General features: G+C 32.0%; 3 protein-coding genes across 9 annotated transcripts in view; 2 read left to right on the top strand and 1 right to left on the bottom strand.

Moving 5' to 3' along the window:
- Positions 1 to 20,071, top strand: part of arsg (arylsulfatase G) — a 27,407-nt gene extending 7,336 nt beyond the window's left edge. For 2 of the 4 annotated variants that reach the window (XM_051125029.1, XM_051125030.1), the window contains 6 exons: positions 476 to 672; positions 760 to 840; positions 1,003 to 1,111; positions 1,188 to 1,308; positions 1,409 to 1,499; positions 3,405 to 3,983. In XM_051125029.1, the coding sequence (XP_050980986.1) occupies positions 476 to 672; positions 760 to 840; positions 1,003 to 1,111; positions 1,188 to 1,308; positions 1,409 to 1,499; positions 3,405 to 3,676 (871 nt within the window). In that variant the 3' untranslated portion in view covers positions 3,677 to 3,983. Of the gene's footprint in view, positions 1 to 475; positions 673 to 759; positions 841 to 1,002; positions 1,112 to 1,187; positions 1,309 to 1,408; positions 1,500 to 3,404; positions 3,984 to 19,618; positions 19,705 to 19,753; positions 19,798 to 20,045 lie in introns of those variants that run through there. The other 2 variants (XR_007828887.1, XM_051125031.1) reach the window with 2 other exon arrangements.
- On the top strand, positions 3,651 to 27,597 carry si:dkey-220f10.4 (tubby protein homolog). Of its 2 annotated transcripts, none has more exons than XM_051125023.1 (13): positions 3,651 to 3,682; positions 19,754 to 19,797; positions 20,046 to 20,202; positions 21,603 to 21,842; positions 21,919 to 22,038; positions 22,184 to 22,321; positions 22,431 to 22,615; positions 24,379 to 24,537; positions 24,635 to 24,747; positions 24,827 to 24,941; positions 25,043 to 25,141; positions 26,096 to 26,267; positions 26,376 to 27,597. In XM_051125023.1, exons 2-13 carry the CDS (start codon positions 19,756 to 19,758, stop codon positions 26,507 to 26,509), a joined length of 1,674 nt encoding a protein of 557 aa, XP_050980980.1. In that variant the 5' UTR covers positions 3,651 to 3,682; positions 19,754 to 19,755; the 3' UTR covers positions 26,510 to 27,597. The 2 variants fall into 2 exon arrangements, with proteins under 2 accessions (XP_050980980.1, XP_050980979.1); XM_051125022.1 differs by lacking the exon at positions 3,651 to 3,682 and adding an exon at positions 19,628 to 19,707.
- On the bottom strand, positions 5,971 to 14,375 carry snx11 (sorting nexin 11). Of its 3 annotated transcripts, none has more exons than XM_051125025.1 (7): positions 14,209 to 14,375; positions 13,531 to 13,585; positions 13,189 to 13,275; positions 11,762 to 11,862; positions 10,755 to 10,850; positions 10,439 to 10,663; positions 5,971 to 8,276 (listed from the first exon to the last, which is right to left on the bottom strand). In XM_051125025.1, the coding sequence occupies exons 2-7, from the start codon at positions 13,552 to 13,554 to the stop codon at positions 7,289 to 7,291; spliced, it is 1,521 nt and encodes a 506-aa protein (XP_050980982.1). In that variant the 5' UTR covers positions 13,555 to 13,585; positions 14,209 to 14,375; the 3' UTR covers positions 5,971 to 7,288. The 3 variants fall into 3 exon arrangements, with proteins under 3 accessions (XP_050980982.1, XP_050980983.1, XP_050980981.1); XM_051125026.1 differs by having other exon boundaries at positions 14,123 to 14,370; XM_051125024.1 differs by lacking the exon at positions 14,209 to 14,375 and adding an exon at positions 13,683 to 14,114.

Raw genomic sequence — 27,597 nt, 5'->3', positions numbered from 1 at the left:
GATAAACAAAGGTCTTATGGATTTGGAATAACATGAGAGTGAGTAACTAATGACAGAATTTTCATTTTTCGGGCAAACTATCCCTTTAAGAAAAGATTTCTACCTAAAATAAATGCTTTTTAACTTTCTTTTCATCAAAGACTCCTGAAAAAATGTATCACGTTTCCACAAAAATATCGGAATGATTTCTGGTTGGCTGCTGCTGATAATTCGGCTTTGCATCACAGGAATAAATTGCATTTTAAAATAGAATCAAATATAAAAAAGTAAACTGTAGTAATATTTCACAATTGTACTGTTTTTACTTAATTTCTGATAAAATATATGCAGCTTTGGATGTGGAAAAGAGACTTCTTTCAAACATAAAAAAACAATCCCACTGGTACCACTACACTGTGCCTCTCTATAACAAACGTATCCTTCTGTTTCTGTACAATTTGGGTATAAAATGTTTTGTTTTAATATGCCTGTTTAGCATTTATAAAAAGCAGCCGTTCCTACTGTACGTGGCTCTTGCGCACATGCATGTCCCGCTGTTCCATAACGCCTTCCTAAACGTTACGACACAAGACCCCTACACAGCCAGCCTCAGTGACATGGACTCTTTGGTGGGAACAATCATGCAGGCGGTCAGCACTGAGCAGCTGGAAAACACATTGATATGGTTCACTGGTGAGTTATTTTACACGTTTCACTCGAAGTTTTAGTTGTTTTATTAAAAACATTGCTTAATAGCAATACAATGCATCAATTTTTAAGGAGACAATGGCCCGTGGGAGCAGAAGTGCCAGTTTGCTGGCCATGTTGGGCCTTTTGTTGGAAGATGGCAGACAAGCAGAGGTAATGAACCTCTTGTATTTTCTGGCATAAATTAAAGATATTTAGTGTTTTTTCTGTAGTTGCTGATTTCATGCTTACTTATGACTTCTCTTCAGTTGTTTCAGATAGCAAACCCACTAATTGAATTATCATGTTATAGTCTGTTTTCATTCTTTCGAGCAGGTGGCGGCTCAGCCAAGACAACCACATGGGAAGGAGGTCATAGAGTTCCCACAGTGGTCGTTTGGCCTAAGAAGATCAAACCCAACAGCACCAGCAGCGCCCTGCTGAGGTACTGGAAAATTATGAACATTGTGTAACATGATTGTTTTGTTTTCACTGTATGACGACTGGCTTTAACTCCTTAGTGGTCTGGATATCTTTCCAACTATCCTCTCCCTGGCTGGTGTAAAACCACCATCAGATCGACACTATGACGGCATTGACATAACTCACATACTGCTCAACGACTCTGACGCAGGGCATGAGGTACAGTGTGTTTGGATGACACAACACTTTACTGACCAAAACAAACATTTGTGAAATGTGCTCTGACTGGCTTTTTGTAAATTGTTGTTCCTGTATTCAGAGTCTCATGCATCCAAACAGCGGTGCTGCAGGACAGTTTGGTGACCTTCAAACCGTCAGGTTGAAACATCACAAGGCATTTTACATCACAGGTCTCTGCTTATTGAAGACATCCACTTCCACTTTGAACTGACAAATAAATAGACTTAGTTTATAGGGGACTTAATTTCCATAAAAAATACAATAAAAGAATCAATGTGTTAATTCAAGAATAAAAATGTAAATAAATATTTTTTGGAATTGACAAATAAATAGACTTATTTTAGTTTATTGAGGACTTAATTTCCACTTAAAAATAAAATGAAAAAATGAATGTGTTAATTCAAGTATAAAAATGTAAATAAATAATTTTTTGAATTGACAAATAAATAGACTTATTTTAGTTTATTGAGGGCTTAATTTTAACTTAAAAATAAAATCAAAACAAAACAATGTATTGATTAATAAACTCTAAATATTTTTTTTAACTGACAAATAAATACATTTTTTTAGTTTATTGAGGACTTAATTTCCACATAAAAAAAAAAAAAAAAAAAAAAAATAATGTATTAATTCAAGAATAAAATTGTTAATAAATATATATTTTTTTGAATTGACAAATAAATAGACATAGTTCATTGAGGAATCAATGTGTTTATTCAAGAATAAAAATGTAAATAAATAATTTTTGGAACTGACAAATAAATAGACTTATGTTAGTTTATTGAGGGCTTAATTTCAACTTAAAAATAAAATACAAAAAAATCAATGTATTGATTAATAAACTAAACAATTTTTTTAAATTGACAAATAAATAGACTTATTTTAGCTTATTGAGGGCTTAATTTCAACTTAAATATTAAATGAAAAAATTAATGTATTAATTCAAGAAACACATAGTTCATTGAGGACTTAAAGTTAAAAATAAAATAAAAGAATCAGTGTACTGATTAATAAAACTGTATTTTTTTAAATTGACAAATAAATAGACTTATTTTAGTTGATTGAGGATTTAATTTCCACTTTAAAAAAAAGAAAGAATCACTGTACTGATTAATAAAACTGTAAATACATTTTTTTAATTGACAAATAAATAGACTTATTTTAGTTTATTGAGGACTTAATTTCCACTTAAAAATAAAATGAATGTATTAATTCAAGAATAAATCTGATAATACATTTTTTTTTAACTGACAAATAAATTAGTTAGAGTTAGTTTATTGAGGACTTAAATAAAGCTACAAATAAAATAAAAGAATCAATGTATTGATTAAAGAATAAAACTGTAAATAAATATGTTTTTGAATTGAGAAGTGAATAGACTTATTTTAGTTTATGGAGGACTTTGGGGATTTTCAAGTAAGAATAATTTCCACTTAAAAAATAAAATGAAAGAATTAATGTATTAATTCAAGAATAAAACTGTTAATAAATATATATTTTTTGAATTGACAAATAAATAGACATAGTTCATTGAGGACTTAAAGTTAAAAATAAAATAAAAGAATCAATGTACTGATTAATAAAACTGTAAATATTTTTTTTTGAATTGACAAATAAATAGACTTATTTTAGTTTATTGAGGACTTAATTTCCACGTAAAAATAAAATGAAAGAATCAGTGTATTGATTAATAAACTGTAATTTTTTTTTTTTGAATTGACAAATAAATAGACTTATTTTAGTGTGAGGAATTAATTTCCACTTAAATATAAAATGAAAGAATCAGTGTATTGATTGATTAATAAAAAAGTCACATTTTTATTTTTTACAGCTGAATGTTTACTGAATAAAATACAAAAAACACAAATCAAAAATACATTACAAAATCACATTTTAACATTTTTTTAATTTAATAAATAAATAGAACATTTTTTTCAATTCAATTTAGTCAAAAGTTATTGACTGCTGTCACGTATTAACTGTCCAATGGCATTTTTAAATGGCTTTAAATGAGTTACTATGCTAGTATTGTTTGGTATAATGGTTGTGATATGTGATATGTTGTGCTCTCTCAGGTGGATCAGTGGCATGCGGTGGAGAAAGTGGACAACCGCAGTATCACGACCCCCCTCTGATATTTGACCTCTCACAGGAAGAGGCGGAGGAGACCCCTTTGAACCCTGAGAGTGAGGAGTACAGATCTGTCCTGAAGGAAGTGGAGAGAGAGAGGGAGGCTCTGCTATGGGACATCGCCACAGATAAGATATCATCGGCCGACTATACCGTGATTCCGGCTGCAGTCCCCTGCTGCCAGCCACACAACCCCGCCTGCCGATGTCACAGTTAAAATGAGGTCAGTCGACTCAGCCTTGAACTCAGCACTGTTTGTCAATGGATTAGATCACATCGACATATTAAAAGCACTGTTTTTTTCTACACTGGGAAGAGCATAGTTCAAATACTGAATGCAGTGTCCCAGAAAACCACACTAGATTACTAAAACGTTATGTTGTTGATGTGTAAAGGTAAGACTGTGTAACAGGAAACTTTCATTATGAGCTATTGTAAGTGGGTATAAAAATACATTGTAACCAAATACCAAGTAGTTGTACAGTAGAAATAAAAATGATTTATAATAGTTATTTTATTTTGGGGGGAAAAACATCTTTAATTTTATAGATGCCTTTATATTATGGGAGTACATATTTTAGAAAATATGATTGTATGAGATACAAATAAAAGGAAATAATTAATTTTATTTGATCGTATGAGTTTATATAAAAGACAAAATGAATGAAAAAGTATTGGAAAACGTATCATAAATGGCAGAACAATTGACTTTCCCTTTCCCTAGTTTGATACCATGTCTCCATCTTGTGGCAATACTGTTGTCATAACTGTGACTGCATAACTTATTATTGGATTGATATATAAGAAACTGATTATAGTGTTAATCATTTTGAAAAGAATATATTGTAAAAATTACCAAAAAATATTTAACACCAATGATCATTAATTATATTACCAGCAATTCTGACAAAAGGACATCAATCTAACAATGTTTCTGAAATAAAATGACACAGATTACTATATCCAATTCGATGAAAATAGAAATAGAAATAGAATAGAGAATGCAAGTGTTGGTGTAGTTTTTTTTAATAAATAAAACAAGAAGATAAAATAGAAATAAAATAGAGAGTGCAAGTGTTAGAGGGTCAAGTTTCTTTAATTAAAAAAAAAGAAAATAAATACAATAGAAATAGAATGGAGAGTGCTAGTGTTAAAAGATAAAGTTTTTAATAAAAAAAAAACAAATAGAAACAGAACAGAGAGTGCTAGTGTTAAAATATAAAGTTTTTAATAAAAAAGAAAACAAGTAGTTAGAATAGAAATAGAATAGAGTGTGCAAGTGTTAGAGTCGAGTTTTTCATAAATAAAAAGAAAACAAATAGATAAAATAGAAATAGAAAAGTATGCATGTGTTAGAGGGTCAAGTTTTTTAATAAATAAAAAGAAACAAGTAGATAAAATAGTAATAGAATAGAGTACAAGTGTTAGAGGATCAAGTTTTTTTTCATAAAATAAAAATAAGTAGATAAAATAGAAATAGAGTGTGTAAGTGTTAGAGGGTCAAATTTTATAATAAATAAAAGAAAACAAATAGTTAGGATAGAAATAGAACAGAGAATGCTAGTGTTGGAAGATCAAGGTTTTTAATAAAAAAAAACAGTTAGAATAGAGTGTGCAAGTTTTAGAGGGTCAGGTTTTTTTTTTTAAAAAAAGTAGTTAGAATAGAAATAGAATAGAGTGCAAGTGTTAGAGGGTCAGGGGTTTTTTATAAATAAAAAGAAAAGAAGTAGATAAAATAGAAACAGAATAGATTACAAGTGTTAAAAGGTCAAGTTTTTTAAATAAAAAAAATAAAACAAGTAATTAGAATAGAAATAGAATAGACTGCAAGTGTTCGAGGGTCAGGTTTTTTAATAAATAAAAAGAAAACTAGTAGATAAAATACAAATAGAAAAGCGTGCAAGTGTTAGAAAGTCAAGTTATTTAAATAAATAAAAAGAAAACAAGTAGTTAGAATAGAAATAGAATAGAGTGCAAGTGTTAGAGGGTCAGGGTTTTTATAAATAAAAAGTAGTAGATAAAATAGAAACAGAATAATTACAAGTGTTAGAAAGTCAAGTTTTTTAATAAATAAAAAGAAAAGTAGTTAGAATAGAAATAGAATAGAGTGCAAGTGTTAGAGGATCAAGTATTTTCATAAAATGAAAATAAGTAGATAAAATAGGAATAGAGTGCAAATGTTAAGAGAGTCAAGTTTTTTTTAATAAATAAAAGAAAACTAGTAGATAAAATAGAAATAGAGTGTGCAAGCGTTAGAAGGTTACGTTTTTTTTAATAAATAAAAAGAAAACAAGTAGAAAGAATAGAAATAGTACAGAGAGTGCTGGTGTTAGAGGATCAAGTGTAGATGGCAAAGATGCATTTTAAGCCATTTCTTGAAGATGGCTTAGGAATCCAGTGGCATGTTTAACTTATTTGCTCAGTTAATATACTGCTATTAGCTGGTATAGTCAACGCACTCATGGCTTCCACCATGTTCTCTCAGGTGAATCAGTGGACACAGTGTTTCATTTCAACCTCTTATTCTTTATTGGTTTACTGTTAGTAAGCACATCGGTGAGTCCAAACATACATACAGTGACAAACACCTGCTCTGGCACTCATGTACAATGCAGGCTCTTTCAAATGAACATAAAAAAAGCCAAGTGAGATGTTCTTATACTCTTCACAACTTACTGTTAAAAATGTAACCTTAACTTAAATCCTTCAAAAACAACAAAAAATAAAAAATAAAGGATGCTCTAAATGTGCGTTCATAATTATCTTCCTAGTCTAATTTTGAAAAAATAACACCTGTGTGTGATAAGAGATCACCTTATCTAAAAATAAAGAAGTACCCTTTACTGTTATTTAACAAGCAATTCCCTTTTGAGTATGTTTCTGTTCCCATATTAGTATTACAAACAGCCACTGTAACACAACATCACAGCAGAATATAGAAGAACAGTCAACGAGCAGCTTACTTGACCTGGTGCAACATTAAATCGGGATGGGGAAAATAAAATATGTCATAATTCTTTCATGTGCACTGTAATTTCTTACAAATTTAGGTTATTTTCCATAGCTCATAAAGCCTTTGAATGGAAATTAGTGTTTTGACCATAAATAAAGTACAAGGAAACTAAAAAACTTTAAAATATTAAAAAATTATTACTCTTAACAGTCTGATACTAAATATACCAATTATATTAAAAGGACTGTTCACCCCAAAATGAAAACTCATCATTTACTCAGGTTTGGGAGAATGTGAGGGTGAATAAATGTTGATATAATTTCATTTTGGAGTGAACTATCCCCTTAAATTACCCAAAGTTCCAGTAGAGCAAACGTGAGAGCAACATGTTTTTACAGTTGGGAGAAAAAAAGAGGAAGTGCCTTATCAAGTGACAAGTCAGTTAAAATCTGGTTTTTAAAATGTTAAAATAGACTAGCAACATATCATTGGGTAATTCCTGTTGCTAAAATCATGCATTTGGTTAAGAAGTGTGAAAATTAGAATCAAGGTGCTATAGTGATCCGCCCTGCTTTTTTGCCCACTACCATGGATTGATAACTATTCATTGCTTGTGTAATTTGCTCACAATCCCAAATGACACATTTGTCAGTGCATTATCTCTGTTCACATTGTTTGTAGGGAAAAACTACACCCTGGTCTAATCATTCAGTGTATCTTCTGTAAACACTCTGTAACTGAACACGTCAAAAGTGGATCAATGCAGAAAAAGTAGAGATGTGTTCTTCCCTTTACAGTTACATACACTCATTTTGAAATGACAGTAGAAAAACGCCTTGGATGTTGACTGGGAAAGAGGGAATCTAACATTGGGAATTAGTTAGTATCTGGTTGATGGGAAGTGATGATTGCATGACTGTCTGTCTCGTGACAGTGCATTGAATCAATCTCTAACGCTTGTAAAACAAGCGTGTTGACATCAGCATTATCAGCATTGTGGTTACTGACAGTCACAGGGGCCATTTGTGTGCTCATCACTTCCTCATTTCCCTCAAGTATCAAAACGGCACTGCCAGGCTGAAGATGTTTTGCATTGAGCTTGTTCACTTCCCCAACATGCACCTCATTCTCATTCATAGGCTCTTCCTGAACAGCAGTGTCTTCATCACTGACTCCATTCTCCTGGGTTGCATGTTCCTCTGTTATCTCAGCTTTATCTTCGTCTTCAGGTGTGTTCTGCTCACAAGAACCATGGAGTGCAACATCTGTGTTTTCAAGTACCTTCTCAGCACTAACGGCACTGAGATCCATATGAACTTCATTATTTCGGATCCTTATTTCTAGATCTTCTTCATGAAAAACCTTATCAGGGGTTTGTCTTGCAGTGATATCCTGTTCAAGTTCAACATCTTGACTTCCCTTCTTCTCTTCATTGATATCATCAAGAGTCTTATCTACTGAGGAAACATCAACTGCGTCTTCGCCAACAGACGTTTCTTCTTCATTGCTTGCTTCTCCTTGCTGAAGCTTGTCTTCTGTCTGTGGAGCAAGACATTCACAATCATAGTCTTGTAGATCTTTGGTATCCTTATCAAGCCTTTGTGTTTCATCTGATCCAACGTTTCCATCCTCTTCCTCAGTTTCTACAGAAACAACAAGGTTCGGGTGGACTTCAACGACTAGTTTAATGTAACTCTCTTCCTCTTGAGGCAGCTCCTCATGGTCAGTACCCTGGTTTAGGTCAAGTCCAGTCTGTTCTGCATCACTCAGCCTTGACTCTGAGTCTGAAACATCTGTAAGTTCGGTCAGAGGTCCACTGACTGTGGCTCCCGGACTTTGTAATGAAGGAAGGTGAGGAGCAGGGCTGTAAAGAGATGTATATTATGAGGAGAAGGTAAGGGTTAAAGGGTTAACTCACCCAAAATTGAAAATTGTATTAATTACTCACCCTCATGTCGTTCCAAACCTGTAAGACTAGGGCTGGGCAATATGGCCAAAAAATGATCACGATAAATGTCAAATTTTCATTTCTTTCAAGTTTAAAGGCAGATTTTTGCTACAGGGTGAAAGCTGTAAAAACCAGACTGTTAAATGTGGCTTTAAACTATTCTTCATGGTCAGAACATGACAAACGCTTCATGTTTTTTTTAATTTTTCATGATTTTTAAAGTCATTTTTCCTTAAAATAAATATCTTAATAGAAAAATAAATTCTTAGTTTTACATACACTACCATTCAAAAGTTTGGGGTCAGTACATTTATTGTTTCTTTTTTTTTTTTTTTTAAGAAATTAATACTTTTATTCACCAAGGATGTATTAAGTTAATAATTAAACGTTTATTAAAAGTTAATAATAAATAATTTACATTGTTATAAAATATTTATATTTTGAATAAACACTGTACTTTTTAAACTTGTTATTCATGAAAGAATCCTGAAAAAAAAAAAAAACTGTTGATATTATCCAACATTGATCATTCTAATAATAAATCCGCATATTAGAATGATTTCTGAAGGATCATGTGACACTTAAGACTGCTTCAGCTTTTCATCACAGGAATAAATTCTATTTTAAAGTATGTTAAAATAAAAAAACATTATTTTATACTGTAAAAACATTTTGCAATATTACTGTTTTTTTTTCTATATTTTTAATCAAATAAATGCAGCCTTGATGAGCATAAGAGACTTCTTTAAAGACTATTACAAGTCTTACTGACCCCAAACTTTTGAATGGTAGTGTATTTTAATGAGTAATATTGTTTCAAATCAAGAAACAGGTTTCTGTTACCTGGTAATATTATTAATAATTAATATAAAAAAAATTGTCTCTTAGAAATACACATTTGATAGTAGCTTGCGTTAGGATGCAGATGTACATTTATGTTCATTATCAAAGTCAGTAATATTTGTAAAAATTGTAGCAACCTCATTTTTATATGGTGAAATGTAATTATTCTAACTGTTTGAGTTTTGTTTTTTTAATTAACCATTGCTCTTTCATAGTATCATCCACAGATTATGATAATAACAATTAAAACCATAAATATAGCACCTCAATACCATGGTAAAAATGTAATATGGTTCCTAAGTATTTGTATGAAAAACAGTAGCACAAACGCTATAGCTTAATTACAAAAAAATACTGTAATTATATTCCATTACTCCTTCAATACATGTCTACATTAATATAATACAATTTGACACAAATATACCCACATTTCTGACATAATACCACTGTGCAGTTATTGCTACTATAGTAAATATATGGTAAATGACGGCAATTTGTAGGTTAAAAAGCCTTCTGACTGTATCGTTGCGCACAGTGTTTCTCCTGTTTGTCCGCTGTTTCATCTGACCTTAAATCGAGTCAACTGTGTTCTTTACTGAATTCAAGCTCTTCACACTGGCGTTGTTTAGTTACCAAGTCTCATGAGCGAGTGAACGCATCTGCTCTAGTAAGATCGCGCTGTGCCACAGTTCGAACTTTGATCCGAGTGGATAAACGGTCTTAGTAGTGCTCTTTTGTTCCAACTTTGCCGCATAAACACTATATCGAACTCTTGTTCGATTTAGAGGAAATTCATATTGTGCGATAATTATCTTTATTGATTTATCACCCAGCCCTATGTAAGACCTTCAGTCATCTTCAGAACACAAGTTAAGATATTTTGATGAAATCCGAGAGCTTTCTGACCCTTTTCTTTTGTGCGCAAAGAAAATAAATCATGGTGCTCTTGTAAAGGTGCGTCAAAGCCTTTCTTTGTGCACAAAAGTATCCTCATAGCTTCAGAAAATTAAGGTTGAACCATTGATGTCACATGGGCTGTTTTATCGGTGTCCTTACTACCTTTCAGGGCCTTGAACGTGGTACTTGTGTGCTGTCTATACAGGGTCAAAAAGCTCTCATTTCATCAAAAATATCTTAATTTGTGTTCTGAAGATGAACAAAGCTTTTACGGTTTTGGAACGACATGAAAGTGAGGGGTTAATGACAGAATTTCCATTTTTGCGACGGCTTTTTACCTCTCTACGGATTCATATGGAACAGGGGTAGGCCATAACTCTTGGGCTCCGGCCCCTTCCTCCTGCACCCATCCACGGTTAGAGGAAGCATAAGTCAGAATGGCTTCTGTCACAGTGTAAGGGGTGTGACCCTGCACACAGTCCTCAATGTGCTTGACAGGAAGCTGAGTCTGCAGGAAAAGATGGAGCTGGCTATCTGACAGGCATACTGTCATGTGCAGCACTCTGTATAGGAAAACAAAAGCAGTTAATTTCAGGAACACTGAAATGGATGAACATTTCAGTACTATTTTAGAAATAAAACAGTAGAACTGACTTGTCCAAGAAGCTCTGAAGACCTTTTCTCCTCCTTTCAATGAAGTCATCATTAATAAATGAGAATAAAGACTTTTTGGGCAGATCAGGAACAGGCCTGTGAAAAATACAGCAAGCAATGTATTATGGGTAACTAAAAAGATTTAAAAAATGATGGAATATATATTAAAAAAAAAATGCAGAAAAAGTCCCTACTGCATGACAAATTGATAATGTTACTTGCAGTAAATTATCAGTATGTGTGTATATGTGTATATGTATGTATGTATGTGTATATATATATATATATATATGCGTGTGTGTGTGTGTATATATATATATGTATATATATATATATATATATGTATATGTGTATATGTGTGTATGTATATATATATATATATATATATATATAGTTGAAGTCAAACGTTTACATACACCTTGTAGAATCTGTAAAATGTTATTTTACCAAAATAAGAGGGATCATACAAAATGCATATTTTTTTTTTTTTTTAAAACCTCAATACGATATTTCACATAAAAGACATTTACATATAGTCCACAAGAGAAAATAATAGTTGAATTTATAAAAATGCTTTTATAAAAATGCCTGCTGTTCTTCAGAATAATCCTTTAGCTCCCATAAATTCTTTGGTTTTTCGCCATTTTTGTGTATTTGAATCCTTTCCAACAATGACTGTATGATTTTGAGATCCATCTTTTTACACTGAGGACAACTGAGGGACTCAAATGCAACTATTACAGAAGTTTCAAATGCTCACTGATGCTCCAGAAGAAAACACAAAGCCGGGGGGTGAAAACTTTTTGAATTTGGGTAAATTTAGCTTATTTTGTCTTCTGGGAAACCTGTATTTTCTGTAGCTTCTGAGCAGTACTAAATGAAAATAAATATGATATTTAGGCAAAATAAGAAACATGTACACATCGTCATTCTGTGCAAAAGTTTTCACCCATTGGCTGAGACATATATGTATCTATACATTCATTTGTTTGTGCAAAGGAACTTACACCAGGCCAGCATTCTTTTGCAGTTTTTTCTTCAACCACACAAACTCGCTGTATCGCCGCCTCACACAGGATGTTTTGGCAGTGAATGCTTTGCTGTTTGTCTGATGGCAGAAACCAAGTAAGTAACCAAATTTAGATCAGATAGCAAGGGCAGATGAAAACAAGTGTTGAACGACTTAAGAAGAAAAACTATTAAAAGAGTCAATATCTACTTACTTATCACTTACAGAAGTTTCATGCAAGTTTAAAATTAAGCAGTCTCATTTGTGCATTAAATTGCATTATGTAAATCTGACACAGCCCACCCTGCATTCTAGATATCAATATACACATAAACTATGTTCATTAAAAGGAACCAACAAACTAAAGAAAAAAAAAACCTCATGTAGCAAGGAAACCCCCATAAAGTAATAATGGTATGAGGGCATGGCTGTGATTTAATCAACACCAATACTATAACCAATGAAGGTGGTTTTTGATGTCAAAAGTTTTTGAACAGTTAGATTTTTAATATATTTTTTAAAAAGTCTTTTCTGCTCACGAAGTCTGCATTTATTTGATCTAAAGTACAGCAAAAACAGCACAATTTTGAAATATTTTTACTATTTAAAATAACTGGTTTCTATTTGAATATAATTTAAAATGTAATTTATTCCTGTGATTTCAAAGCTGAATGTTTAGCAGCATTATTCCAGTCACATGATCCTTCAGAAATCATTCTGATATTCTGATTTGCTGCTCCAAAAACATTTATTATTATTATTATTATTATTATGATGTTGAAAAGATCTGAGTAGATTTTTTTCAGGTTTCGTTGATGAATAGAAAGTTCAGAAGAACATCATAAAATTAATAAATAAATAAATAAAATAAAATTACTCAAATTACTGACTCAAAGCTTTTGAATGGTATAGTGTATAATGTTACAAAACCTTTTGTTTAGATAAATGCTGATCTTTGGATCTTTCTATTCATCCTGAAAAAAGTACTGAACTGTTTTAAATATTATTATTATTATTAATAATAATAATAATAATAATACATTCTTGAACAGCAAATCAGCATATTAAAATGATTTCTGAAGGATCATGTGACACTGAAGACTGGAGTAATGATACTGAAAATGTAGCGTTGCTCAGAAATAAATTACATTTTAAAATATATTCAAATAGAAAAATAGTACTTTAAATAGTACAAATATTTCAGAATATTACTGCTTTTGCTGTATTTTGGCTCAAAGAAATGCGGGCTTGGTGAGCAGAAGAGTCTTCTTTTTTAAAAAAAAAAAAATATATATATATATATATATTTTTTTTTTTTTTTTTTTTTGTCTGAAGAAATAGTTAAAAAAGCCTCTGGAACTTGAAAAGAGTCACATTATTAGATTGCAATCTTTTAATCTTAGTCCTTGCGGCAAAAATACTCACATGAAGGAAAATTTTGAAGTCCACATATGAGTTCCACGACCCTTCGTTTTGAACACGAGGATCTTGAACTCTCACAGCAATGAATTCCTTTGAAATTCAGAGAAACATTTTCAATACTAAAAATGCAAACATCAAACATTTATGCCATTTTATACCTTTAAAAAGACAATCCTGCGATCCATTGTTATCAACAGCATAACCTCTCGTGTCAAATCAGCCATGTTTCGTAATCTGCTATGTCTCAATATCTGAATGACTTCAACCCTTAAGATCTCATTGCTTTAGTGCAATCAGTCATGCATATCACAGACAGACTGGAAAGAATAAAAAACGAGATCTTACATCTTGCTCTTGACTTTTGATCATCCTACCAGAGGTAACACGACACAATGGACATCTGTGGGGAAAAGTCACTGCAACATGAGTCATCAACCACAACAACAAACATCCCTTGTCATGCATGTTTTCCCAAGTTTTTTTTTTTTTAAACTTACATGATTTGGTCTTTTCTATCTTTGTTTTTCCATAACTTGAAAGCAAATATTTTCAAAAATCCATAAAGGGAGAAATCAACAGATTCCTCAGACCTGCTGCTGTCTACTCTCCAAAACATCACTAATTGTTGATTCGAGTATCTAGGGGACAGATATCTCCTGACTTGGTCTTTTAACCCTTATGATGAATCATCTGCCCCTCCTCTTCCTCTAAACAGCCATTAATCATGACTATTGGTCAATTCTGTGGTCAATAATGTAATTTACCCCTGTAAACGTATTGAAACTTAACATGTTATTTTTAGCAAACCTGTGTGGAGAAACACTTTGGCTTTAGTTTAACGTTAGTAGGTTTTACTTCAATAACTTGTTGTCATCCGTCACAACGCTTCTTACTCAAGAGAATAGCTAGAATATAAGTTTATTGGTATGATACTTACTGTAACAGTGCTGTTTCCAGGTTGTATTTCAGGTAGCGCAATTTAATAAGCTCATACGAACGTCAAAAATGAAGTAAAATTCGTACCTTCATCCCATCCGTCCTTTAATGCATTGTGATATTCCTGAAGTGTCACTTTAGATCATATTTTAAACGTACAGATAAACAGATTCGAATGATTAAAAATACGTCAAAACATTATTGAGCGTGTGCGAGTAACGTGATCAGTTTCCTTTTCCTTCAGCTGTGAATATACAAACAAGCTGAGGTGAGATACTGCCATCTAGGGTACTGGTAGTTATTCTGTTCATGTTATGCTTGCTAAAAACAAACATGTAGGGTCACTAGGTTTTGCAACACAGCAATGTACTGATTATCTTTTCCTAGTAACGAAAAACGAAAATGTATTTGCTGAAAGCAAGATACTACAGGTGGACATGGTAAACATTTTAACTAATCTATAATCAGTGGTGGAAATGGACAAAATTCACTGGGAGGACTCTAGCTGGGTGGGTGGGGGTCATGTAATAATGGTAGTTTAGATGTCCTTTCAGTTATGTTTAATTATAAAACCCTTTATAATAACAGAAATGACAGAAACTAACCTTCCAATTATAAAGCGATATTTTCTAACTTTATCAAATGTGTCATTTTTTTCAAAATTTTGAATCCAACTTTAAAATACCTTCAGGAAGAATAAGTTACCAGACAAATGAAATCAGCAACAACAATTCACCAGAAGAGCACAAATGTGGCATTAAGGAATACACTGTGTGCGGAATTATTAGGCATGTTTATATTCTGGTCATATTTTTTTTCCAAACACATTTTACCAATTCCAAACCACATCAGTCTTAATAACTACTGTTAATTTTGTATTTAATAATTTATATGTGATATATAATTGTCTGTGAAGGCTGGAAGTGAAAAACTCCTTATATTCAGGTGTGCATAATTATTAGGCATGTTTTCTTTTACAGATAAAATGAGCCAAAAAAGAGATTTAACCCAGACTGAAAAGTCCAAATTATTAAATGCCCATGAGAAGAATGCAATACTAATGCATTACAAGAATTTGCAACGTTAAGGCTTGACCATTGGACAGCGAAATGCTTGTTGAGTCTGCATGGTCAGAATAAACAGGTGGAGAAGAAAAGATGCATGTTAACTGCAAAAGAATTAGGAATTAAGGTGAAGAATTAGGTGTGACACCATCAGGAACCGTTTAGTCTCCAGCGCCACCATTTTCCAGAACTGCAACCTACCTGGAGTCTTCAGAAGTACAATGTGTCAGGTTCTCAGAGACTTTGCTTGGTAAAAAATCCTAAAAAATGCCCCTGACTTAATAAGAACAACAAGCTGACGTGTTGTGAAATACATGAAGACCGTTTTTTTTTTTTATAGGCTTTATAGACAGATAAGTTGAGAGTGACTCTTGAAGGACAAGCGTCACATTCTCTTGTACCTCTGATTCAAAAATTTATCTTCCAAAATTTGGCAGTAAGTTTTGGGAGTTCATTTTAGTCCGTCTCTGCAAGTCAGACTTTTCAGGATAGGAGACTAAACATGAACTCCTGAAAAGTCTGACTTGCAGAGACGGACTAAAATGAACTCCCAAAACTTACTGCCAGATTTTGGAAGATAAATTTTTCAGTCTGGGTTAAATATCTTCTTTGGCTCATTTTATCTGTAAAAGAAAACATGCCTAATAATTATGCACACCTGAATATAAGAAGTTTTTCACTTCCAGCCTTCATGGACAATTATATATCACATATAAATGATTAAATACAAAATTAAAAGTAGTTATTAAGACCGATGTGGTTTGGAATTGGTAAAATGTGTTTGTAAAAAAAAATATGACCAGAATATCAACATGCCTAATAATTCTGCACACAGTGTATTTACAGATTTTGACAAGTTTCAGAGGTGGCATTAATGCATATCATAATAACAGTGTTGTGAGATTAATGTTTTAAATATAAAGGTTTGAATATAGAAATGTTAAACGATTTAAGTGACTCAATTTATATTTTAAAAATGATACTAAAACCACAAGTAGGTGGCATCAAGTCGAATCTTTGTGACTGAATCGTTCATTCAGTCGATTCAAAAACGTAGATTCATTCATGAACGAAACAGCTGTGACTGTGTTTGGAATTATTTTTGACGAAATATAGCACAATCAGACAACAGTGTCCCTAAAATGTAAGTCACTTAATATTAACTTTTGTATAAAATCAAAACTGGATAAGACTGTTGTATAAATTCAATTTCACTTTTGCAAACTCGCATTTTAATTAATGAAGCTCTCTACACTGCATACTGAATTTATTATTCACATTCTCTACAATTTGTTTGTTATAATGAATTACAGAAACTGCAGTCTGCTTTCACGATCTGTGCTGTGAAATGCTTAAATCGCGCACCGATTTAAGCATTTCTGTATGGTCCGTTGTTGTTTTGTATTACAATTTTTCTGAAATTATATTTGTAAATATGCAAATGAGAATTTAGCTAATTAAATATGGATTATTTTGTAATTATTTCCTGAAATCTGGGGAAGTTGCATAAACTAGTCTCTGTTTAGAACTAGTCTGACCAACTAGCCTTTTTTTTTTTTTTTTTTTTTTTGGATTCAACTTTATACATATCCGATAACATATGTGACCCTGGATCACAAAACCAGTCGTAAGGGTCATTTTTTCAAAATTGAGCTTTATACATCATATGATAGCTGAATAAATAAGCTTTTCATTGATGTATGTTTGTTAGGATGGGACAATATTTGGCCGAGATACAACTATTTAAAAATCAGGAATCTGAGGGTGCAAAAAAATCTAAATATTGAGAAAATCACCTTTAAAGTTCTTCAAATAATGTTCATAACAATGCATATTACTAATCAAAAATTAGGTTTTCATGCATTTACAGTAGGAATTTTACAAAATATCTTAATGGAACATGATCTTTACTTAATTTCCTAATGATTTTTGGCATAAAAGAAAAATCAATAATGTTGACCCATACAATGTATTTTTGGCTATTGCTACAAATAAACTCTAGCAACTTAAGACTGGTTTTGTGGTCCAGGGTCACATATATAGTGTTGGGCAGTAACTAGTTACTAGTAACGCATTACAGTAATAATATTTATTTCTCAGATACTAGTAGTGTAACTAATTACTAATAAAATTTAAGTAGTAATATTACATTTACCAAAAAATGGCTAGTTACTAGTTACTATTTTTGTCAGTGATTTTGAAATTCCAAAATTCTGTTATGCCTATTCATTTTCATAGTATTTATTTTGTACATTTTTTAGTAAACAAGAGTAACTACAGCAATTAAATACAACATTGGATGACTATGAATAAAAGAAATAATACAGAAAGACAACTATATATATATAAATATATATATATAAGGTACAGATGTAGTAACATTAAACAAATTATACAGTTTCGCAAATCTGAGTGTCATAATTAGGTAATTAAAGTCACAAAGAAATTATATAATTTCTGTAATGTTGAACGAAATGGACATTTATGAATATTTTGCAGATAAAATTAATACATTTCCTATATATTCTGTGTTGTTTAAAATGAGAAAAATAACAGAATATATCACACATAGTGAAGTCAATGTCTAAATTGGATTTTGTAGATCAATTTTCATAATCATCATGCGTGTACGCACGTGATGTCACCGACGCAGCAAGCTAGATTTGTCGAAATAATAATACAGCCATTATTTTAGTTTTGTAGGGAGAAAGTATGGCAAAAACTGTTGTAGATCATGCTTGTTCATGCTTTATTAAATAACAGAAAATGTTGTCTTGACATCAGTTTGAGCCAGTTGGACTCTTCATTTATGTGTAACTTTCATGGATTCATAGGCTGCAAAAATTATGCAATTACCAATTTTTGGGGAAACTACTGTTGGCTGGGAGTAATAAGTTAAGTAATAATATTACTTTGTATGGAGGAACTAGTAATGAGTAATATATTACATTTCTGAGTAACAAGCACAACACTGGTAACCCGGCAAGTTATAACAGGATGTAAAGAAAAAAAAAAAAAAAGATGACCAACTTGTAAGACTAGTCTAAGTATTTTGCAACATTGAATAAAGATTTAAAATCCTGGTTTCATTTTATTTCCATATTAGAGTTAAAGTTTTTAGAGAGGGAGTTTTGGATATTTCTTTTTATAACTCCATAAATCAGGAATCTGTTAATAGCCTGAAAAACAAAAATTACCTTGTTTTTAGGAGTAAAATCATTTGCAAATGATGCGAATGATACATTAATGAACACCAATACTTGAGTGAAGATTCCTGGCTCAGTGTATGAGAAAAAAACTTGTTTAGAGAAAACCGTCTTTAAAGATACTAGTTGAGGTCAAAAGTTTACACACACCTTGCAGTATCTGCAAAATGTTAATTATTTTACCAAGATGTTCATACAAAATGCATGTTATTTTTATTTAGTACTGACCTGAATAAGATATTTCACATAAAAGCATTTACATATAGTCCACAAGAGAAAATAATAGTTGAATTTATAAAAATGACCCAGTTCAAAAGTTTACACACACTTGATTCTTAATACTGTGTTGATACCTGAATAATCCACAGCTGTGTTTTTGTTTTGTTTTGTTTTGTTTTGTTTAGTGAGTCCCTTGTTTGTCCTGAACAGTTAAACTGCCCGCTGTTCTTCAGAAAAATCCTTCCACAAATTCTTTGGTTTTTCAGCAGCTTTGGGTATTTGAACCCTTTCCAAACACTCACTAACGATTCATTAAGAGGTGAATATAGGGGTGTAAACTTTTGAACAGAATGAAGATATGTACATTTTTCTTATTTTGGCTAAATATCATATTTTTCTCATTTAGTACTGCCCTTCAGAAGCTACAGAAGATACATACATGCTTCCCAGAACACAAAACAAGTTAAATCTACCCTGATTTTCGAATTCAAAAAGTTTTCACCCCCCCGGCTCTTAATGCATCGTGTTCCCTTCTGAAGCATCAGTGAGCGTTTGAACCTTCTGTAATAGTTGTATATGAGTCCCTCAGTTCTCCTCAGTGTGAAAAGATGTTGGCAATGATTTAACTTCACAAAAATACTGAAAAATCAAAGAATAAACTTTTGAACTGAACTGTCATTGAAGTCTACAGACATGAATAGATAAAGTGTAATAAAATAAACATAAGTGTATTTAGGATGTTTTCTTCCCACAAGTGCCTGAATAAACAAGTCTTGCATAAATGACTTGGATAAAATGCTTATTTTGACTGTAAGGTCCAGACATGTACAATAGCTCTGCTATTATACTACCAATATCTTCATATTGTGACACTGGTGCTGTTTTCATCCATGAAATAGTGTCTGATGTCAGCAATGATGAAGGATCAATTGTACATGGCATCTTAGTGGAGTGTTGAGTGTAAGAACTTTATCCTCTGTAATCTTCTTTAGCTTCTGTTGCATGCAGGTGGGGATGCATATGGAGCTGCAGAGACAAACAGGGACAATGAGACATCGGTTTCATTTGATAGTTGACTTGAGCATGTATTCTGGCTGGTGAGTTTATGACAATAATAACATTGTGGATTATTTCCAACAAAAGAAATGGAGGACACAGAGGTCAGACAACAGAAGCTGGACAATCAGGTAAGTGTCTCAAAAATTAGTGTCTTTTGATTAATCACTTAGTTATCAGTTTGTTAAATATTTGCTCAATAACATGTAGGTTTAACCTTTGACATTATTGTCACGGTTAATGTCATGCTTAAACGCACTGTCTAGATTTTCTAGATCTTCTTATGTTTTGAGGATATGTATTTATAGTAATGGTTCTAGGTAGATGAACTTTAGTATATGTATCTAATGTTTAACAGCAGTCATGTCAACTCTCACAGCGTTCGCTTTTAATCAAGAAACAACAAAGAAAAAGGGCAGATGCCCGGATGATCACAGCGAATCATGACATTCGTCCGAAGACACGCAAACAGAAAGCTGAGTCTGACGATACGGCTTTATTGATAAGCCAATCTCAGAGCAACATTTCCCTCAGTGGTTTGTAAACCTCATTGTTAAAGGAGAAGTCCACTTCCAGAACAACAATTCACAAACAATTTATTCACCCCCTTGTCATTCAAGATGTTCATGTCTTTCTGTCTTCAGAAATTATGGTTTGGAGGAAAGCATTTCAGGATTTTTCTCCATATAATGGACTTCATTGGTGCCCCGATTTTGAAATGCAAAAATGCAGCTTCAAAGGGCTCTAAATGATCCCAGTCCAGGAAGAATGGTCTTATCTAGCGAAACGATCAGTAATTTTTTTCAGAAAATAAAATTTTTAATACTTTTTAAGCACAAAAGCTTGTGCAGCACAGGGTCTGGGACTAAGACTAAGAAAGTGCAAATAAGTTTGTAAACGCTGTTTACAATCAAAAAGGTACAACGATGTCCTCCTCTCAAGTTGTAGGAGAAAATAAGATGTTTTTCGCCATACTCCCAGTAGCAGTACACAGACGATGAACTTAGACATGATTTGTAGTAGTGATGGGAAGTTCGGATCATTTTACCGACTCGGACCTTTGAGTCTCGTTCAGCAAAATGAATGAATCTTTTTTCGAGTCATTTCGTTCATTTTAGCAAAATATAATTAAAATGTTACGTGTTACTTCCCTAACACATCTACTGCTTACACAAATGTTGATCACACTACAAACAAGAAAAAACTATAATGCTATAAGAAACAGAAAAGATTAATGCATTGTTTACCTGGGTCTTTAGTCTATGATTAGCTCACCTCACCTCTTATCTGACAAGTTTGCGGGTTTGAGTCGTTTGTTCACGTTCATGTTCGATCACGTGACAGCCCCATAAGATGAACGAACTACACGAAAAACCCAAAGACTGGAAACTAATAGGATGTTGCGCATGCGCGACTGAACGAATCACTCCCCGAGACGACTCATTCTTCCCGAGTCACATTAAAGTTTCGTTCGAAATGAAAGAATCGTTCAAGAACGACCCATTACTAATTCGTAGCATTGTTGACGCGCATCCCAGAGCCTGTGCTACACAAGCTTTTGTGCTTAAAAAGTATGCAAATTTTTATTTTTTGACAAAAATGACAGATCGTTTCGCTAGATAAGACCCTTCTTCCTCGGCTGGGATCGTTTAGAGCCATTTGAAGCTGATTTTAAACTTCATTTTGGAAGTTCAAAATCGCGGCACCAATAAAAAAAATCCTGAAATGTTTTCCTCAAAAACCATAATTTCTTCACGACTGAAGACAGAAAGACATGAACATCTTAGATGACAAGGGGGTGAGTAAATTATTTGTAAATTGTTGGTCTGGAAGTGGAGTTTAACATACAGTTGTTGTGTTGTTTAACATATGTTGAGTCATTATTTTCATTTTGTAGGTTTTTACAGAAAATAACACCCTATCTGTTTGTTATCAGACACACAACCTGAGCAGATTTATGAAAACACGGTTGAAGAGATTTGTTTGGGAGAACTGACCATTTCATCCAGGACAGAAGAGGCTTCAGAAGAGCTCACTCATTCGGTTCCGGTCATCACTAAGAAAATCGATCTAGAGATCAGCCCGCAGCACAGCGCTAAATGCACTTTAGACACAGAAGGCCAAACAGATGGAAAGAAAACTAAGAAAAAGGGTGTGAAAAAAGGGCAAGCAAAATGTAAGTGTTTTTTACTTTTTTCAGTTATAACTTTTGTATTTGCTTTACTGTAATTTTGTTGAATTGCACATTTTAGTACTTGAGGCCAAACCTGCATTAGAAGTGGAGGAAAATGAAGGGAAAGAGAAAAAAGCAGTGAAAAAGAAGGATAAGACAAACGAATCTAAGGAGAAAGTGAAGACAGAGGAACAGCCTTGTAAGTGTACCGGAGATGTGTTTCCATTGTTAAGCGTGATACAAGTTAAAGGCCATTTCCTGTAGTACAACCCAGTGCCTCATCCATAAATAGGAAGTAACCTGACACTGGCATTGTTAACATTCCAACTCTTGGTATTTTCCAGCAATCCAGACTGATTCGGTTGTGGAAATCAACATTAATGAAGAGAAAAAACCTGAATCGGAGTGTGAGGATGAAACAAAAGACTGGACAAACAGCCCCGTCCCTCCCACACCAAAGAAAAAACAACAGCTGAAACCAAGTATAAAAGTCTCATGATATAAAAATTATTTAATATGTGTCTCTATATTAACCTTTTTGTTTAATGAGGGCTTCGTTTGATTGTTAATATTAGTTTTTTGTCTTTGTAGCGAGATGTCATCTCAGTGATAGTGAGGAAGAAAAAGAGGAGGAAAAGGAGGAAGACAAGAAGAGGGAAGCTAAAAAAACACCAAAGAAGTCTAAAAAAGGAGCAAAAAATGATGACAGTATTGCTTCTTTAAACTCTAACTATAAGGAGCCTTCCTCTGACAGTGATTCTTTGGACATGGGAAAAGTAAGGTGTTGTCTAAATTAATATATATAATTTTAGTATCATTGATGTGCTTTTTGTTCATTTTTAATTCGATTTTATTTTTGTATTTCACTTTTCTGTCATTTGAAAGCTTTAGTAATTTTTTATTAGTTTAGTAATAGTTTTAGGAGTTTTTGTTTAGCATGTCTCTGTAGTTTTTTATTTTTGCGTTTTAATTCTTAGTTTTAGACTTTGTTATTTTAGTACTTAAACTTAAGTTTTTTTTTATTTTAAGTTTTTAAGTAATGAAAATGACATTTTTTTATGGTTTTAGTTTGTTTATACAATTCTGACAGAGTTTTAGTTCCACAAATTTTTTTTTTTAAAAATCTAAAATTATGAGATTAAAGTCATAATATTTTAAGAAGAAAGACAAAATTCAGAGAATAAAGTCGAAGCAATATGAGAATAAAGTCAAAATATTTTAAGAATAAAATTACGACAATGAAGTTGAAATATTTTGAGAATAAAGTCGAAATTATGAGAATAAAGTCTAAATATTTCAAGAATAAAGTCAACATTTAGAGAATAAAGTCAAAATTACAAGAATAAAGTCTAAATATGTAGAGAATAAACTTGAAGTTACAAGAATAAAGTTGAAATTTTTAGAGAATAAAGTCAAAATTACAAGAATAAAGTCGAAATATTTAGAGAATAAAGTTGAAGTTACGAGAATAAAGTCGAAATATTTTGAAAAAAGTGAAAATTATGAGAATAAAGTCAAAAAATGTCAAGAATAAAGTTGAAATATTTAGAGAGTAAAGTCAAAATTATGAAAATAAAGTCTAGAAATTACAAGAACAAAGTTGAAATACTTAGAGAATAAAGTCGAATTTATGAGAATAGTTGAAATACTTCAAGAATAAAGACAAAATTTCAAGAATATAGTCGAAATTACAAGAATAAAGTCAAAATATTTAGAGAACAAAGTTGAAGTTATGAGAATAAAGTCAAAGTATTTAGAGAATAAAGTAAAAATTACAAGAATAAAGTCAAAATATTTTGAGAATAATGTAATTACGAAAATAAAGTCTAGAAATTACAAGAATAAAGTCGAAATATTTAGAGAATAAACCTGAAGTTATGAGAATAAAGTCAAAATATTCAGAGAATAAAGTCAAAATATTTAGAGAATAAAGTCAAAATATTTAGAGGATAAAGTTGAAGTTATGAGAATAAAGTCAAAATATTTCAAGAATAATGCCGTAATTACAAGAATAAAGTCTAGATATTACAAGAATAAAGACAAAATTTTGAGAATAAAGTCTAGAAATTACAAGAATAAAGCTGAAATATTTCGAGAATAAAGTCGAAATTATGAGAATAGTCGAAATACTTCAAGAATAAAGTCAAAATTTCAAGACTATAGTCAAAATTACAAGAATAAAGTCAAAATATTTAGAGGATAAAGTTGAAGTTATGAGAATAAAGTCAAAATATTTCAAGAATAATGCCGTAATTACAAGAATAAAGTCTAGATATTACAAGAATAAAGACAAAATTTTGAGAATAAAGTCTAGAAATTACAAGAATAAAGCTCACAATTATTCTCGTATTTTCACAATTATTCTCGTATTTTTGACTTTATTCTCAAAATATTTCTATATTATTCTTGTAATTTTGACTTTTTTCTTGAAATATTACTTCTTTATTCTTATTTTTTAACATGGCACTAAAACCCTGTCGTAAAAATGCCATTGTAATACAATAACCCTGATATTCTTTGTTTTATCTTACTTGTCTAGTCCTCTCCGATGTCTTTGGAGGATCTGGAACAGTTTGCCGTGCGTCCAGCTCCAAGAGATGTGACTATTCAGTGCAGGATCACCAGAGACAGGAGGGGAGTGGAGAAAGGCATCTTTCCCACATATTACCTCCACATGGAAAAGGAAGATGGGAAACGGGTTAGCAAAAGTGTAAACAAAGAAAAATATGAGAAATAATGTCTTTTTTCATTGCTTAACATATCATTGTTCTCTTGTCCGATGTTTCGATGGGCAGGTCTTTCTGATGGCTGGCAGAAAGAGGAAGAAATGCAAAACGTCAAATTATTTGATATCAATCGATCCTACTGATTTATCCAGAGATACTGACAGCTACATAGGCAAACTAAGGTCAGTACCATTACAGTGTCTTATCACAAATATTGTTAGCAATTCTGCCCATGCCAGAATATATAACTTGTCTCCTCAGATCAAATGTCTTGGGGACTAAATTCACTGTGTATGATAATGGCGAGAATCCAGAAAGGAAACCATTCATTAAAGAAACGGATACACTGCGACAAGAGCTCGCAGCAATATGTTATGTAAGATGCAAACTGTGTGCTTCTTTTTCTTAGATTTCTGCTGTATTTTTATGTATTCAGTTTTGATTGCAAAAACTACTTTTTTCTTTACTGTTACACAGGAGAAAAATGTTTTGGGTTTCAAAGGTCCTAGAAAAATGACAGTGATTATTCCTGGTATGCATGAGAATGATGAGAGAGTTGTTATTAGACCAAAAAATGTGAGTATTACTATATTTTGTGAATTCTTGTTTCCTTTTTTTTGTTGATCATCAATCTCAATATTACATTTCTACAATTTAAAGGTAGATTAAAAGGTTTTTTATGTTTTTAATGAAAGAAGCTGCCTCTGCTCACCAAGCCTGCATTTATTTGATCCAAAGTACAGCAAAAACAGTCAAATTCTGAAATATTTTTACTATTTAAAATATTTTTTATTTGAATATATTTTAAAATGTAATTTATTTCTGTGACTTTAAAGCTAAATTTTCAGCAACATTACTCCAGTCATATGATCATCATCAAATCATTCTAATATTCTAATTTGCTGCTCAAAAACATGTATTATTATTATAATGTTGAAAACAGCTGAGTAGATTTTTTTCAGGTTTCTTTGATGAATAGGAAGTTCAGAAGAACAGAATTTATCTGAAATAAAAATATTTTGTAACATTATAAATGTCTTTATCATCACTTTTGAACCATTTAAAGCATTCTTGCTATTTAAAGCATTCATTTCTATAATTTCTTTACCTAAAAAAAATTATACTGACTCCAAGCTTTTGAATGGTATAGTGTATAAGGTTACAAAAATAAATATATTGATTATTTATCATTTAAATATTGATGATAATTAATAATAATAATATTAAAAATCATAATATTAAAATGATTTCTGAAGGATCATGTGACACTGAAGACTGGAGTAATGATGCTGAAAATTTAGCTTTGATCACAGAAATAAATTACATATTAAAATATATTAAAATAGAAAACAGTTATTTTTAACAGTAAAAATATTTCAGATTTTTACTGTTTTTGCTGTACTTTGGATCAAATAAATGCATTGCTTGGTGAGCAGAAGAGACTTCTTTAAAAAAATTTAAAATCTTACAGTTCAAAAACTTTTGACTGGTAATGTATAATGAAAATAAAATCTCTTTTGCATGTCCCAGGAGCTGGAGTCTCTGCTCACCCGATATGAGAATGGTAACAAAGAGAATCTCGTCACCCTTGTAAATAAATCACCCAGCTGGAATGAGCAAACTCAGTCGTATGTGCTCAATTTCCACGGCCGAGTTACTCAGGCATCTGTGAAAAACTTTCAAATTGTTCATCCGGATAATGGTGAGTGAAAGGTTATCTTTGTTTTTCTTATTTTGTATCTTTGTATTTGTATTTGTAGTTGCTATATCACATGAAAATATTACAATTTCTAATTATATCTCTCTCCAGTGGACTACATCGTGATGCAGTTTGGCCGGGTAGCAGAAGATGTGTTTTCCATGGACTACAGCTTTCCCATGTGCGCTCTACAAGCATTTGCCATCACTCTGTCTTCCTTTGATGGCAAACTGGCCTGTGAATGAACGTCATTCATCTTTATTTTCTGCTCTTTGAAAAAAGTTAAACTGCATTCATTTTGAAATGTTCTTGCCCTGATAACACAGGTACATCTCGCAGATGTATTTTTGACATCTGCAAGATGTATTTTTTAGATTGTTCACTCATCTGCAATACGTCTATAGGACGTTTCCTATCAGATGTCAAATAGCCGTCTATCAGATGTCTTTAAGATGTAAAACTGACATCTTATAGACGTCTGCCAGATGTTTGCACACAGCAGATGCTTTCCAGATCTTTAACAGACATCTTGCAGACATACGTGTTTTATCTAGGTTGTGGTCATTTGCTATATCCTCAAATTATGATGCACAGTTAATAATTTGTTTTACTATTTATGAATCTACACTTAGAGACAATGTATGAATGAATTTCATATTTAATTGCTAAATATATTTGTTTTTCAAGATTTCCTTTGTTTACCTTAAATAAAAAGCTTTTGCTCTTATATAAGGCAGTTTTATACCGTTACTCTTCATAAACTTGCATTCACCATCTTACAGAGCTTTTTTCTTTTGCTTTCTTTTTGAGATATGAGCAGAATATTATATTTTACCATAGTGGAAAATGTAAATATAGTAGGTCTATCTCTCCAGCGGGGGGCAGTAAAAGCCTTGAACGTTTTTCACACCGCTGCAAACTAAACAGGAGAAGAAAGGGACAAATTCGTATATAACTTCATATATAACTTGCCCTGATAGCACAGGTACATCTCGCAGATGTATTTTTTAGATTGTTTACTCTGCAATATGTCTATAGGACGTTTCCTATCAGATGTCAAATAGACGTCTATCAGATGTCTTTAAGATGTTTCTGATTTAGAAAGTATGTAAAACTGACATCTTACAGACGTCTGCCAGATGTTTGCACACAGCAGATGCTTTCCAGATCTTTAACAGACGTCTTGCAGACATACGTGTTTTATCTAGGTGTGGTCATTTGCTATTATCCTCAAATTATGATGCACAGTTAATAATTTGTTTTACTATTTATGAATCTACACTTAGACAATGTATGAATTTATTTCATATTTAATTGCTAAATATATTTGTTT

This window comes from Labeo rohita, chromosome 12 (assembly GCF_022985175.1).
Source record: "Labeo rohita strain BAU-BD-2019 chromosome 12, IGBB_LRoh.1.0, whole genome shotgun sequence".
Taxonomy (NCBI): Eukaryota; Metazoa; Chordata; class Actinopteri; order Cypriniformes; family Cyprinidae; genus Labeo; species Labeo rohita.
The sequence above is the reverse complement of the archived record's forward strand: the minus strand, read 5'-3'. Positions and strand labels throughout refer to the sequence as shown.